Raw genomic sequence first — 13,775 nt, 5'->3', positions numbered from 1 at the left:
TAAATACTTTTCTGACTCGTGAAATCCCAGGATGGATTATCATAATGTCCACACGAATACCATGAGAGTTAAGCAAAGAAACATGTCCAGCCTACTCCCCCAGATATATGTACTGGAGTGAAAAGTGAAAGTGTTAGTCGTTCAGTCATGTCCAACTTTGCAAACCCTGGACTGTCCATGGGATTCTCCAGGCAAGAGTACAGGATTGGATTGCCATGCCCTTCTCCAAGGGATCTTCTTGACCCACCAGGGTCTCTCTCTGCATTGCCGGCAGATTCATTACCGTTGAGCCACCAGGAAAGCCCATATCGGATTAACACTTACATAATAAAGTTTTTTCAAAAACCTCTTCTCCCACTGCAGACAAATCTTCAGTTTTCCACGGCACCAAGCACAAGCATTTGCAAACAGTCAACTGAACTAGATGAAACTGATATTTCTGCAGGTGGCATTACCAATTCAATGGATGTGAACTTGGGCAAACTCCAGGAGACAGTGAGGGACAGGGAGGCCTGGCAGGCTACGGTCCATGGGGTAGCACAGAGTCAGACACAACTTGGTGATTGAACAACAAGCAGTTAAATATTGGAGATTTTATATGATTCAACCCCACCCTAGAATATCAACGCTGGAATATCTCATAATTTTCAGAGCTCACAGTCCAGGGCTTACAAATCTCATTCAGTTAACTCTACTTTCTGCTTACAGACAAATGGGATGGGAAAACCTGACCAGTGTCTCAGAATTTTTCCTTCTGGGACTCTCCCAACAGCCAGAGCAGCAGTGGCCCCTCTTTGGTCTGTTCCTGTCCATGTACCTGGTCACAGTGACCGGCAACCTCCTCATCATTCTGGCCATCGCTGCCGATGCTCACCTCCACACTCCCATGTTCTTCTTCCTGGCCAACCTCTCCCTCACTGATACCTGCTTTGTTTCTACCACAGTCCCCAAGATGCTGGCAAATATATGGGCCCAGAGTCAGATCATCTCCTACACAGGGTGTCTATCACAACTGTATTTTTTCTTGATATTTGGGATGCTGGAGGCATCCCTCTTGGCTGTCATGGCCTATGACCGCTACAAGGCCATATGCTACCCACTCCATTACATCATGGTCATGAGCCCTGGCCTCTGTGTCTTCCTAGTGTCTGCATCCTGGGTCACGAACGCCCTCCACTCCCTGCTACACACACTCTTGATGAGCAGCCTGTCCTTCTGTGCAGACCAAGAGATTGAACACTTCTTCTGTGACATCAACCCCCTTCTGAGTCTGTCCTGCACAGACCCCTTCATCAATGAACTGGTGATCTTCACTGTAGGGGGTCTTACGGGTCTGGTTTGTGTGCTTTGCCTGATTATCTCTTATGCATACATTTTCTCGACAATCCTGAAGATCCCCTCAGCTCAGGGGAAGCGGAAAGCCTTTTCCACCTGCAGCTCTCACCTCTCCGTGGTCTCTCTATACTTTGGGAGTTCCTTTTGTGTTTACTTCAGCCCCCTCTCCAACCACTCGGCACAGAAGGGTGCAGTTGCATCAGTGATGTACACGGTGGTAACCCCGATGTTAAATCCCTTTATCTATAGTTTGAGGAACAGAGACATCAAGTCTTCCCTGAAAAAGCTAATGTGGGCTAGGAGAACTCATTCCTCTTAGAGGGAATGACTTCACATCTAATATGGAGGTCCCTACCCAATTACAATCACCACAGTTAAGCAGGGAAGAAAGAGAAAGGGAGGAAAAGTGGGGAACCTCACTTCTAAGACCTGTGATCTGAAATTGAAATATTCATGCCTAAGCTACAGGACACATTAGAACAAACCCATTATCAGGGCAATATCATCAGCTTAAGTTCTTACAATCACAATGTTCTAGAATTCTAGCCATCCAGTTGTATAATATCATAAAGGATGTGCTTGAATCTTTTGAAACCACATGAGATAATGCACGGCCAAAATAAGGTAATATTTGGTCTTACTATTGTATGTAGCCAAGAATAAACTCCAGGAAAAGTTAACTTTTTCCTGCCATCACTGGGACCTTGGTGACTTGGACCCCTACCAATAGCATTTTAACTCTGAGACTCCCCATGTCTGTGACACCCCTAGGCTGAAAGAATAGACACTGGGAAGGGTTTGATGAGATGGAATCTTTAGCTAGACCTACTACAATATTTTACCAGGCATCCAAATCCCCATCCCTCCTAACACCTTAAATTTCACTTGAAAGCTTCATTTTTATCTTTGGGAAAAATTTTTCAAGTCAATTTCACCCTTGCATCACTTGGCATAATGCCTGGCACCGTTAAGATGTGTTAAATCCCACTGGCTTAGTTGCGAACATAACGTTAGGGATTAGGAAAGAATGATTTTATGACTATTTCAAATCTCTCACCTGAATGATTGAAACCCCTCTAAGATATTCTCCAGTCGCCAGTTTCTCCTCATTCCATCCATTCTGCACACCACAGTCAGCTGAATCTTCATAGAACATGATTTTATCATCACAACCCTATTAGAAAATTCAAATGGTTTTATGCTGCCTACAGAATAAAGTTCAAATGATTTACCCAAGCATTAGGTCACCAGTTCATAACTTATATGACCCGCAGAGAGCCCACACTGTTCTGTATTCATCAGCTCAAGCCAATATCTGCACTATACTGATTATTATTGACGGTTACCAAAAAGCTAAGTCAGTAAACATTGGAGCAAATATGCATACAGTAAGGTGCCCCAAGACCAATTAGATTCTATAGGAAAATGAAAAGTTACTACAGGTTGATATTTTTCATTCTCTTTAGGTACCTGGTTGTAAGCTTTGATAACATAGATTGTGGTTTCCGTTGATAATACCTTTTCCAGCGGAAATCAGTTGTTGATAGCTTGTGCATGCATGCTAAGTCACTTCAGTCATGTCCAACTCCTTGTGACCCTATGGACGATAGCCCGCCTGACTCCTCTGTCCATGGGATTCTCTAGGCAAGAATACTGAAGTGGGTAGCCATTCCCTTCTCCAGGGGATCTTCCTGACCCAAGGATCGAACCGTGTCCCTTACATCTCCTGCATTGGCAGATGGGTTCTTTACCACTAGCACTGCCTGGGAAGCCCCTGTTGATAGCTCACCTACTCCCTATTCACCTGAGAGTAAGTTCACACACTATCTTCTGTCAATAAAATATAGTATAGCAAAGTGGTAGACAGCACTAGCTCCAGAGTTAGACAAGCAAGTCTAAATCTTAGTTTTGCCACTTGTAAGCAGTGTGACCCTAGGAAATTCCTTAACCTTTCAGAGCAAGTAAAACTTACCTCTCTGTGTTGTCAGGAAGTTTGAATGTGGTACTGTCTGTAAAGAATAGATTGTAATGAATCAGATATGAATGTAACCATGTACTTCCTAGAATATAGTATATTTTCAATAAATGTTAGCTATTGTAGTAGTAGTTCTTGTTAAAATGAAAGGTGAGCAAGCATCAGATTATGTGAATTCACTCTCAAGCACTGCTGCTAAGGACTGCCTATGGCCTGCACTGTGAAATTAGAAGGCATCCTATCATTCTTTTGGAGAACATCATGGGATTTAATGCAGGATTTCTCACTTGCTGGGATTCACATGCAGGGAAGATTTCTGTCTACCTTTGAAATCACGATTGTCCTGGTGGTTCAGATGGTTAAGAATTTGCCTGCAATGCAGGAGACCTAGGTTCAGTCCCTGAGTCAGGAAGATCCCCTGGAGAAGGGAATGGCTACCCACTCGGGGTGCTTAAATTTAAGGTGAAAATTTACTTACTTAAATACACAGGTTTGCATCATCCCATATTCCCTCCTCATTCATCGACAGTTGTACGTCTTTCACTGTTTAACATTTACCAGTATTTTTAGTTCTACCTTTTAACTTAAATTATGTGTTACTCTTTCACACTGACATTTTGTATTATGAATTTTCATGTAACAACAGTTTTCATGTTTGTCATGATTATATCTTTTGAGGTGTGTCAACACACCCTTACACCATAGTTTTGTAAAAGATTGAATAGTTCTGTCAAAGATGTTTCACTGTGCTATTTGAAGATTAACTCACATCTTTGAATATGAAAAAAAGATCATTTCAACAAACATTACTTTATTGTGTGGTTTATTCTCCTAGCCTAGAGTCCTAAAAATAAATACATCCACATATACTTATTGCTTGTTTTAAAGCTCATATTCTATACTGCCAAATTGCTATCAAATCAAACTGTTTCTGCAAGATCTCACCAATACTGCTTCACTATCGTTATTCATTTTACTAGCTTAATAAACGTTGTTCAGTCACTAAGTCATATCAGATTCTTTGTGACTCCATGCACTGCAGCACCCCAGGCTTCCCTGTCCGTCACCATCTCCCTGAGTTTGCTTAAACTCACACCCATTGAGTTGGTGATGCTATCCAACCATCTCATCCTCTGTTACCCCTTTCTCTTACAGCAAAATAAAATTATTGGTAGAGTTACTGAAAATAGAAAATTATTTCTATCATCTATGATTACAGCAAATCTTCTGTATTGTCACTTCTTACCCACAAAAATATTTAATAAGTAGACATTTGTAAATGAAGTATATGGTTCCTTTTGACGTCACAGAAGTTCAAGGCCATTTTCTGAATTTGTGTCCCATGGAGAAGCATGTAGCCTAGTCATGTTTGCACAGAACAATGATTATCTTACTTTTTTCTCTTCTCCTATTACCTTTTCCCACTCTCCCCATGCCTCAGCTTTATCGTGTAAATATCCCAAGCCTTTAGCTTTAGGGGATACAGATTTGAGATTTGTTCTTCTCATTTGGCTGCCTCATGGATAAACCATTTCTCTGCTGCAAACCATGGAATCATAGGATTTGGCTTGCTGTAAATCAGGCAACACCACAGTTCTGGGAGTTGGTGATGGGCAGGGAGGCCTGGCGTGCTGCGATTCACGGGGTCGCAAAGAGTCCGACACAACTGAGCGACTGCACTGAACTGAACTGAACTGAAATCAGGCAAATGAATCTGGTTCAGTAAGGTGTGAAAACAACCTGTGTCTGTTGATGCACGAATGGATTAAGATATTGTGGTATAAACACACAACGGAATATTAGTTGGCATTAAAAAAGGAGCTCCTGCCATTGTGACAAATCATGGATCAACCTGAAGGATATTATGCTAGATGAAATAAGCCAGACACAGAAATAAAAATACTGCATGATCTCACTTACATATAGAATCTAAAAAAGTTAAATTCATAGAAGTAGAAAGCAGAATCATCGCTACCAGGGTGGGGAGATGCAGGTAAGGGGAGATGTTTTCAAAGAGCCCAAAGATGTAGTTATGTAGGATTAGTAAGGTCTAGAGATTTAACTAGCATAGTTAATAATACTGTATTATATACTGGAACTTTGCTAAGAGAGTAGACATCAAGTGCTCTCATCATGAAAGAAAATGCTGGAGATGGAGACGTTAATTAGCTTGATTATAGTAATCATTTTAGTATATACATGTATATCAAAACATCATGTTGTACACATTAAATATATACAATTTAAATTTAATAAAAGGCAATGAATGCACAAAAATAAATCTAGCAAAAGATTTGGGAGATATTTACTCAGAAGAATGCAAAGTGTTATTGAGATAATAACAAAAAAGTGGAGAAATACACCATGTCTAAGACTTAGAGGACTCAATATTGCAAAGAAACCCATTCTCTTCCTAATTAATCTAGTTTCAATGCAATACAACTCAAACTACTAGCCAGTCTTTTTTTTTTTTAGAGAAATTAACCAGCCAAAATGGAAATGGAAATTGAGAGTCAAAAATAGGCAAAGAAATAATAAAGAAAACTAAAGAATTTAAACCATGTAACAATGCCATTAAAAGATACAGTAATTAACAAGTGGAGTATTGATGCAAGGATCAACAACTGAGAAATGAAACAATAGAGTCCAGAAACAGATTCACAGAGGTGCAGTCATCTGACTAATGGGAAATACAGCAGGAAAAAGATGGTCATCTCAATAAATGTGACTGGATTAGTTAGATATCAATATTTGTGGGGGGGAACATATCTTCTTGATCTCTACCTCACCCAATATCATAATCAACACTAGATTAATAGTAGATTTAAAGGTTAAAGGGAAAGCAATAAATAGTTCAGGAGTAAAACATAAGAGACCATTATTAAAGATTTAGCAAAGATTTCTTAGAAAAGATACAAAAAGGAATAATGATAAAATGATAAATTAATCTATACTGACATTAAAATCTCTCTCCCTCATTAATTGAATAAAAAACCCGTTGTATTCTTACTACAACATCTCATGAATTCATAGCTGCAACATATAATTACAAATCAACCTGAAAGTATCAATAGAAAAATGGGCTAAAGGCCTGAAAAGAGAATTTACACAACGAAATATACATATTAAAACAGTAACATATGAAAAGACACTTGACTTCAGTAGTCATCAAGGAAATGCAAATTTAAAACATAATACACACAGACCAAAACTGCTTAAATGAGAAGGATGGAAAAATGTCAAATAATTAGAAACAACTGAAACTCTCATATGCTGTGAAAGAGGAGGAAACCTGGCACAAGAACTTGGGGAAACTGTCTAGAACTATCTACTAAAATCAGATACATGACAGACAAAAGAGTATAAACAACATACACACATTGATATAAAGTATAAAAATGGCTAAAACTAAATTACGCTGCTAGGAGTGATTACTCTTGCAGGAAAAATGACAAGATAACATGAGGGGAATTACAGACTGTGGAAAATGTGTTTGTTATGGGAGGACTGGTTACTCATATTTTTCAGTTTGTAAAAATTCCTGCCAAAATTTTCAGATTTGGTTTAACCTCATAAACTTTGCAAACGTTATGTCTGATTATTATACTACCCGGAGTCCTTTTACGTCTTTCATCTGCTGCTTCTTATTTTTGATACCTTATTTCCTTGTATATCTGCTTCTCTTTGGTCTTGTGCTTGATATCGTGTTTGAAATAATTCAGAGAAATAATTTGAAGGCTAGGGTGACTTTATTTTCCTCTAAACATGGTTTTTTTTTTTCAATTACTTTTACTTAGTATTTGGAGTCACTAGCATTGTGGGCTTGTGAGTGTGTGCTCAGTCATGACTGACTATTTGTGATGCTATGGACTGAAGCCCACCAGGCTCCTCTGTCCATGGGATTTCCCAGGCAAGAATACTGGAATGGGTTGCCATGCCAGATCCAAGGGATCTTCCCAACCCAGGGATCAAATCCGGGCTTCCTGCACTGCAGGCGAATTCTTTACTATCTGAGCCACCAGGAAATATGGGCTCATTCCAATCCAAATTTCATACTTGAGACTTTCCATTCCCCTCGTGACTCAAAGCCAGGCAGGAGCACATGCTGGACGTCTTCTTTAACTCTGGTGTACTCTTAAACTTCTAGGAGCCCTTTTAAGAAGGCTTCCTAAGAAGAAGACTTCCTCATATGGAACTCATTTATTCCTTGTAAATAAAATTCATTTCCCAAGACCTTTTCTTACAGATATTAACACTGGAGCAGTTATCCGGGTTCATCTCAACAAACAGTCGTGGGATTGCTTCCCCAAGGCCTCGTCAAAACAGATAGTAGGCGTGCTCCTAGTACACTTCTTTTTCTTTATGAGTGTGAGATTGAAGCATCATTTCTCAGATTCCTCATCCTCATCAGGGCATCCACAGCCTTCCATTCTGTCTCCTCTCTCATAGGGACAGAAGATCCAGGCACTAATACCTTCTTCCCATCTTTAGCCAGTAGGACATGTCACTAAGTTCTATTGACAAAGCAATGTCTTAGGGTCCTCTGTGTCCTGACTGAATTTTCATCCTATATAGGAGGAAACTGGAGGCAGCAGAACCAAGAGACTCTGAGAGCCACATGAACAGAGTAAGGTATGGACATCACAAGCTCATGTTGTCTCTTTTCTCCTTTCCCTATCTTTTCTCTTCTCCAGTTTCTCTGTCTCAAAAACACAGTCACAAACATTGAAAGAGCATTCATACAATCCAACTCCTTAGTATTTAAAGATAATATAAAATGTCATCTAATTCTTATAGCATGCTATAAAATGCTGTCACATGCCTTGCTGCACCTGCTTCTCAAACTTGCAAGAAAGTCCTCATGGATGAGATGAGGTGGCTCTGGGAAGATGTAGAACTGCCTATCTGCGTGATTAACTGGGGCTTCCCAGGCGGCGCTAGTGGGTAAAGAACCTGCCTGCCAATGTAGGAAACATAAGAGACACAGGTTCCATCCCTGGGTTTGGAAGATCCCCTGGAAGAGGGCATGGCAACCCACTCCAATATTCTTGCCTGGAGAATCCCCATGGACAGAGGAGCCTGGCAGGCTACAGGCCATGGGGTCGCAAAGAGTCAGACACAACTGAGTGACTAAGCACAGCACAGCACAACAGTAATACCAGGATTTTGTAGCATAAGATTCTTCAATTTAGGCTTTCCCGGTGGCTAAGCAGGTGAAGAATCCGCCTGCAATGCAGGAAACACAGGAGACACAGGTTCAATCCCTAGGTTAGGAAGATTCCCTGGAGGAGGAAGTGGCAACCCACTCTAGTATTCTTGCCTGAAAAATCCCATGGACAGAGGAGCCTGGAAGGCTACAGTCCAAAGGGTCACAAAGAGTTGAACATGGCCGAGCTACTAAGCACACAGCATGCATCCTTCAATTTACCTGACCACAGTACTACAAAGCCAAGATTATCTCTTTCTGGAAAAATACAGTATTCCAACATGGTTAGTAAATAAGCATAATGAAACTGTGCAAAACTATTTTACTTTAAGCAAATCTTACAATGACCACTGTACAGAAAAGTATGACATGAAAAATTTAACAAGCAGAAACTAAAATTAAATGTTTAAATGGTTTATTTTTCCATATAATTATAAAATGAACAATGATATTGTGAAATGCTATTGTATTAAATGAAATAATTGGGCATCAAATCTTTTAGAGATTTTTGAGGATCTTTAGGATTTAGCAAAAATTTTGTGCTTCAAACAGAGACAAGCATTCATATGTCTGTTGCCACGTGAGAATATAGGCAAATAATACCACTCAATTCACCATATTTGTTTCTATTGTTGATGAAAAGTTTGATCATTCCTCAGAAATTTTGGCTAACACTCTCCTAACAGGTTCAATATCAAGATATTAGTTGAAAATACGTTGGGGGAAAGAAAAGCTTCAAATTTTTAATGTGAGATGGTTGAAATTACTGGCTACAAATTGTGCTCTGGCCATATTGGTAATAATATCAAACATTTTTTAAAATAAAATCCAAAGTGGCAATATTTTGTATGACACTGAATATGAGTTTACTTTTTGAAGTAATTTTTCAATGCTAAAAAGTAAAAACTGAAGCCCATCACAGTACAGTGATTAATATCATAAATGGAATGTGTTCCCCAAAATTGAACTGGTCATCCAACACTCTACTTAATAACTTGGATACACAAGATGGTGGCCTTTGGTACTACACGGAGGTTAGGCATCATGGGACCAAAAAGGCTTTGGAAATGTTTAAAGAAAATGAGTTACTCATGTGAGGCAAAAGAAAATATTTTAACTCTAGTATTTGCAAAGCTTTGATTAAATACATGGCCTTGGTTTGACACTGAAAATGATGTAACCACCCTGAATATTTATCTGCAAAGGCATCCACAAATAATTAAAAAAATAATAATTCAATTGACTGATTCCTTTTTTAAAAACTGTCTTTGCAAACTTAATTCAGCAAAGAATAATGCAAGCTACTCACAATTGCTAAAATGCATTTATAGAAATGAAAGTAATAACCTGACTAGATATCTAAAATTTTAGAGTTGAAGCATGAATTATTTTAAAAGGTTTCTTTATTACCAATTAAATGACAATAAAATAATATTATGTGTTATATGAACACTTTAGCTCACCTCTCTCAATATGATGGTATAAATAAAGAGCAAAAAAAATAACATTAATGATACAGTGCAATGTAATATTGAAAAATATATAGCAACCTCAGAATATTGAAATTCTATTTATATCATCAGAAAAGTAACTCTAAATATAAAAATGCTTGTGCAAAACTTTGACCTATATTCAAAGCACATGCATTTGCAAACAGTTCTTATCCATTATTAAACAGGAAAAAAAAACTCTAAATATCACTTCTGGTTATTAGACCCATGTCTGAATTTTCTACTAGGTAATTCAAGAGAAAACAAAAGATGTCACACTAGTCAGAAAGAAAACTGCCAGATTTTGTTTCTAAATCAAAGGAGTAACAAGATACAATAATATATTTCATGATTAAATATTTCTATTTTCAATTAGAATTTATTCAATATGAAAGTTACATGATCTCTAGTAGAACAGACTTTTGAGTTATGGTAGAGGTATATATACTCCATGTATTCATAAAATAAAATATCTTTGACCATATCCCTGCAGTTGAGTTTTCTTAAGCCTGATACACTTTACACTCATCATATTTCTTGCTTGGCTCCCCAGGAATACAGTTTACATCTTCTGTTCTATAATTTCTGATTGTGTATGAAGAAAAAAGCAATTCAATGCCTCAATGAGAAATATGAAGAGGACATGAAAAATTGACATGATTGACAAGTGATTGGAACTGGACAGATTCCACCATTATAATGGAAATGAGTAAGATTCTATAGTCTGAAGATGCAGTATTGTATGGTCATGGGGATCTAGAGCTGTGAAGCCAAACTACCTGAGTTCAGATCTTAACTACGCCACTTTCTTACATGATGTTGGACAGCAAATTAGTGTTTCTATCACCTTGTCTGTAAAGAGGAAAATAATAGGAGCAACATCATAGAGGTGGTAGATTAATAGATGGGAAAAGTGCCTGACACATACAAAAACACTCAGTAAGTGTTTTCTATTTATTATCTCTCTTAAAGGAAGGTTGCTCTGATCTGGGCCCAAAAAGTAAAATTAAAGAATAAAATGCTGTAAGTATATGCATGGAGATAAGGTAGTAACAAATGCTTTTAATCGTGGTGAAAAAAGGGAAGGTGTATCAGAAATAGAGAACTCCAGGAGTCTCTGTGCTTCTGTGAGCCAGAAATCATACATTTCATTCTTTCTTCATTTGTGAGCATCATTAACGATTTTTGAGCAGGAAGAAAGCAATGATTCCAGTGATGCTTGAAAAGCTAACTCCTGAATTGACATGGATAGTAGACATTCTGCACAAAAAATATATAAATCTTATTTTCAAACATGAATTCCACCTGGGAAGAGGAAAATAAAGATGCAGAGCAGATGGTTTCCTGACCTCAGTTCCACTTCAAACACAGCTTCATGGTCATCATATTTTCATAATAGCCTTTATCGTGGGGTTTTACTTGAATAAAAAGGTTAATGGCTTTAAAACTGAAAAAAGAAAACCACCGATTTAGAGTAATACTCCACTGGCAACATTACTATAACCACTGAATTAATAGTGTAAAAATCCAAATTGTTACCATTTTAGAGAGAAAGATATTTTCTTTTTCTGAAAGACTCTTCCCAGGGCTCTTTTCATGTCTCTGTTCCTCAGGCTGTATATAAAGGGGTTCAGCATGGGGGTCACCACAGTGTACATCACGGCCATCACAGTCTCCTTAACAGCAGAATTATTAGTTGATGGGCACAAGTAGAGACCAATGATTGTCCCATAGAAGAGAGACACCATGGAGAGGGGGGAGCCACAGGTGGAGAAGGCCTTGCGGATGCCCCTGGCAGAAGGAACTTTGAGGATGGAGGAGACAATTCATGCATAGGACATGACGATGAATAGAAATGGGACCACAAGAATGAGTCCTCCCATGAAAAGTATCACCAACCCGTTGACTCGAGTATCAGAGCAGGACACCTTCAACAAAGTAGAAGTGTCACGGAAAAAGTGAGGAATCACATTGTCAGCACAGAAGGACAGCCTGGCCGTGAGCAGGGTGTGCAACATGGCATGGGCAGTGGTCAGCACCCAGGACAGCGCCAGCAGGGAGAGACACAGCCTGGGGCCCATGATGGCGGTGTAGTGCAGGGGGAAGCAGATGGCCACGTAGCAGTCATAGGCCATGGCCACAGCAGGAAGCTTTCAAGAACTCCAAAAAACAAGTAAAAATACTTCTGGGCCAGACAGCCTGCCTAGGGGATGGACAAGACTTGGCTCTTCATATTCTGCAACAGCTTGGGCATTGTGGCAGAGGAGAAGCAGAGGTCAGAGAAAGACAGGTTGCTGAGAAACAAATACATGGGTGTGTGGAGGTGGGGGTCCAGTCGAATCAGGAACATTATGAGGAGGTTCCTCAGGACGGTGGTAACATACATGGCCAGGAACAGAGCGTAGAACAGGTTTTGATGCTCTGGCTGGATAGGCAGGCCCAGAAGGAGGAACTCTGAGATGATGGTTTGGTTCCTCTTTGTCATTCGATAACTCTATTATTTATAAAAAATCACAGATACAAAAAATAAATAATGCATATAGCATGTGGCTTATTGCCAAATGGTGGATGAGTGAGAATTTAGGCACAGGCAGAAGGTGATGCTACTGAAACTCCTCCTTCAAAGTCTGCAATAACATTGATGTCTCTAAATTCAATAACATATCCCATTTAGTGCTAATGATCACTTTTTCCTTTGTAGGACTCTCTCATCTCTTGGTCATGGTGATACCTCATGTTCTGTTCTATTCTGGCCTCCATAACAATGCCTTCTTCACACAGTCATTAGAGAAGTCTTCATGCCAAGTCATCCTTTGAATATTGGTGATCCTCAGCATATTGTCCTTCTACTCTTATTCAGCCCACATCATTCTTCTGAGCTACAGACCTGGGTGTTCAACCCCCTGATGACCGTCTTATTTGCATGTTTCACCTTCACTCCAAGACAAATCTTCCCGATATTAGACTTGTTGTTTCTTCAGTTCCATATTTGCTTCACTCCCAATGTTCTCTACCTCAGTGATCGACAATACCACCTACAAGATATACAAGCCAGACCTGAGAGCCGTCCTTGACTCCTCCCTCTCCTCATCTCTCCTTGTTCATTTACTATATGTTTCCAGTCCCATTTCTGAACATCTCTCATATATGCCCTTCTTGACATCCTACAGCCATCATTTAGCTCAGTTACTATTCTCACCTAAACAATGTCAACAAATTTGGACTCTACTTTCACTTCTCTACAATGCATTGACATTACCCAGAATCATTCTTTTTATAACTCAAACGTTTCCATGTCACTATTCTAACTGAAGAGTTTCCCCTTTCCACTAACACAAACACCTTATTTTATCAGGGTTGACGTGGTCCATAAGACCCTTATTTCATCAGAGCAATGAGCTCATGGCCAACCCTCTCTCTACTCCAAGTAAACCAGGTCTCTCTCATTTTCTCAAAGGCAGACTACTGTCACGCATCATAGCACATCATGCTTTCATTACCTGAATGCGTGCTATCCCCATCCCACTCCATTCCTTCTGCTAGGAACTCATCTTCCAGATCATTAAACATGGATTATTTGCTCTTTGCTAGATGTTAAAATTTTTTAAAGTTCTACTTTGTTCACTGATGAACCTTAACTTCTAGGACAATGAGAAGTACAAAAAGAAAACTTTCAGGCCATCCAAGAGATCACTAAATTGTTTCAACAGACACCAAAAATATGGAAGGTAGAAACATCCGCTGACAGCCTTTCCAAATCACAGCTCCC

At 39.2% G+C, this 13,775-nt stretch overlaps 1 protein-coding gene and 1 pseudogene across 1 annotated transcript; one reads left to right on the top strand and one right to left on the bottom strand.

The window, feature by feature from the left end:
- On the top strand, window positions 599–1,654 carry LOC102178764 (olfactory receptor 1G1-like). The gene has a single exon (XM_013971864.2). It carries the CDS (start codon window positions 599–601, stop codon window positions 1,652–1,654), a length of 1,056 nt encoding a protein of 351 aa, XP_013827318.2.
- Window positions 11,542–12,491, bottom strand: LOC102178481 (annotated as a pseudogene).

Source organism: Capra hircus, chromosome 19 (assembly GCF_001704415.2).
Source record: "Capra hircus breed San Clemente chromosome 19, ASM170441v1, whole genome shotgun sequence".
Taxonomy (NCBI): Eukaryota; Metazoa; Chordata; class Mammalia; order Artiodactyla; family Bovidae; genus Capra; species Capra hircus.
Note: the sequence above shows the minus strand (reverse complement) of the source record. Positions and strands in the feature narration are given on the sequence as shown.

What these genes read in the sequence shown, in the direction of transcription:
- LOC102178764 (XM_013971864.2), top strand. Translation starts at nt 599, where the DNA reads ATGATTCAACCCCACCCTAGAATATCAACGCTGGAATATCTCATAATT.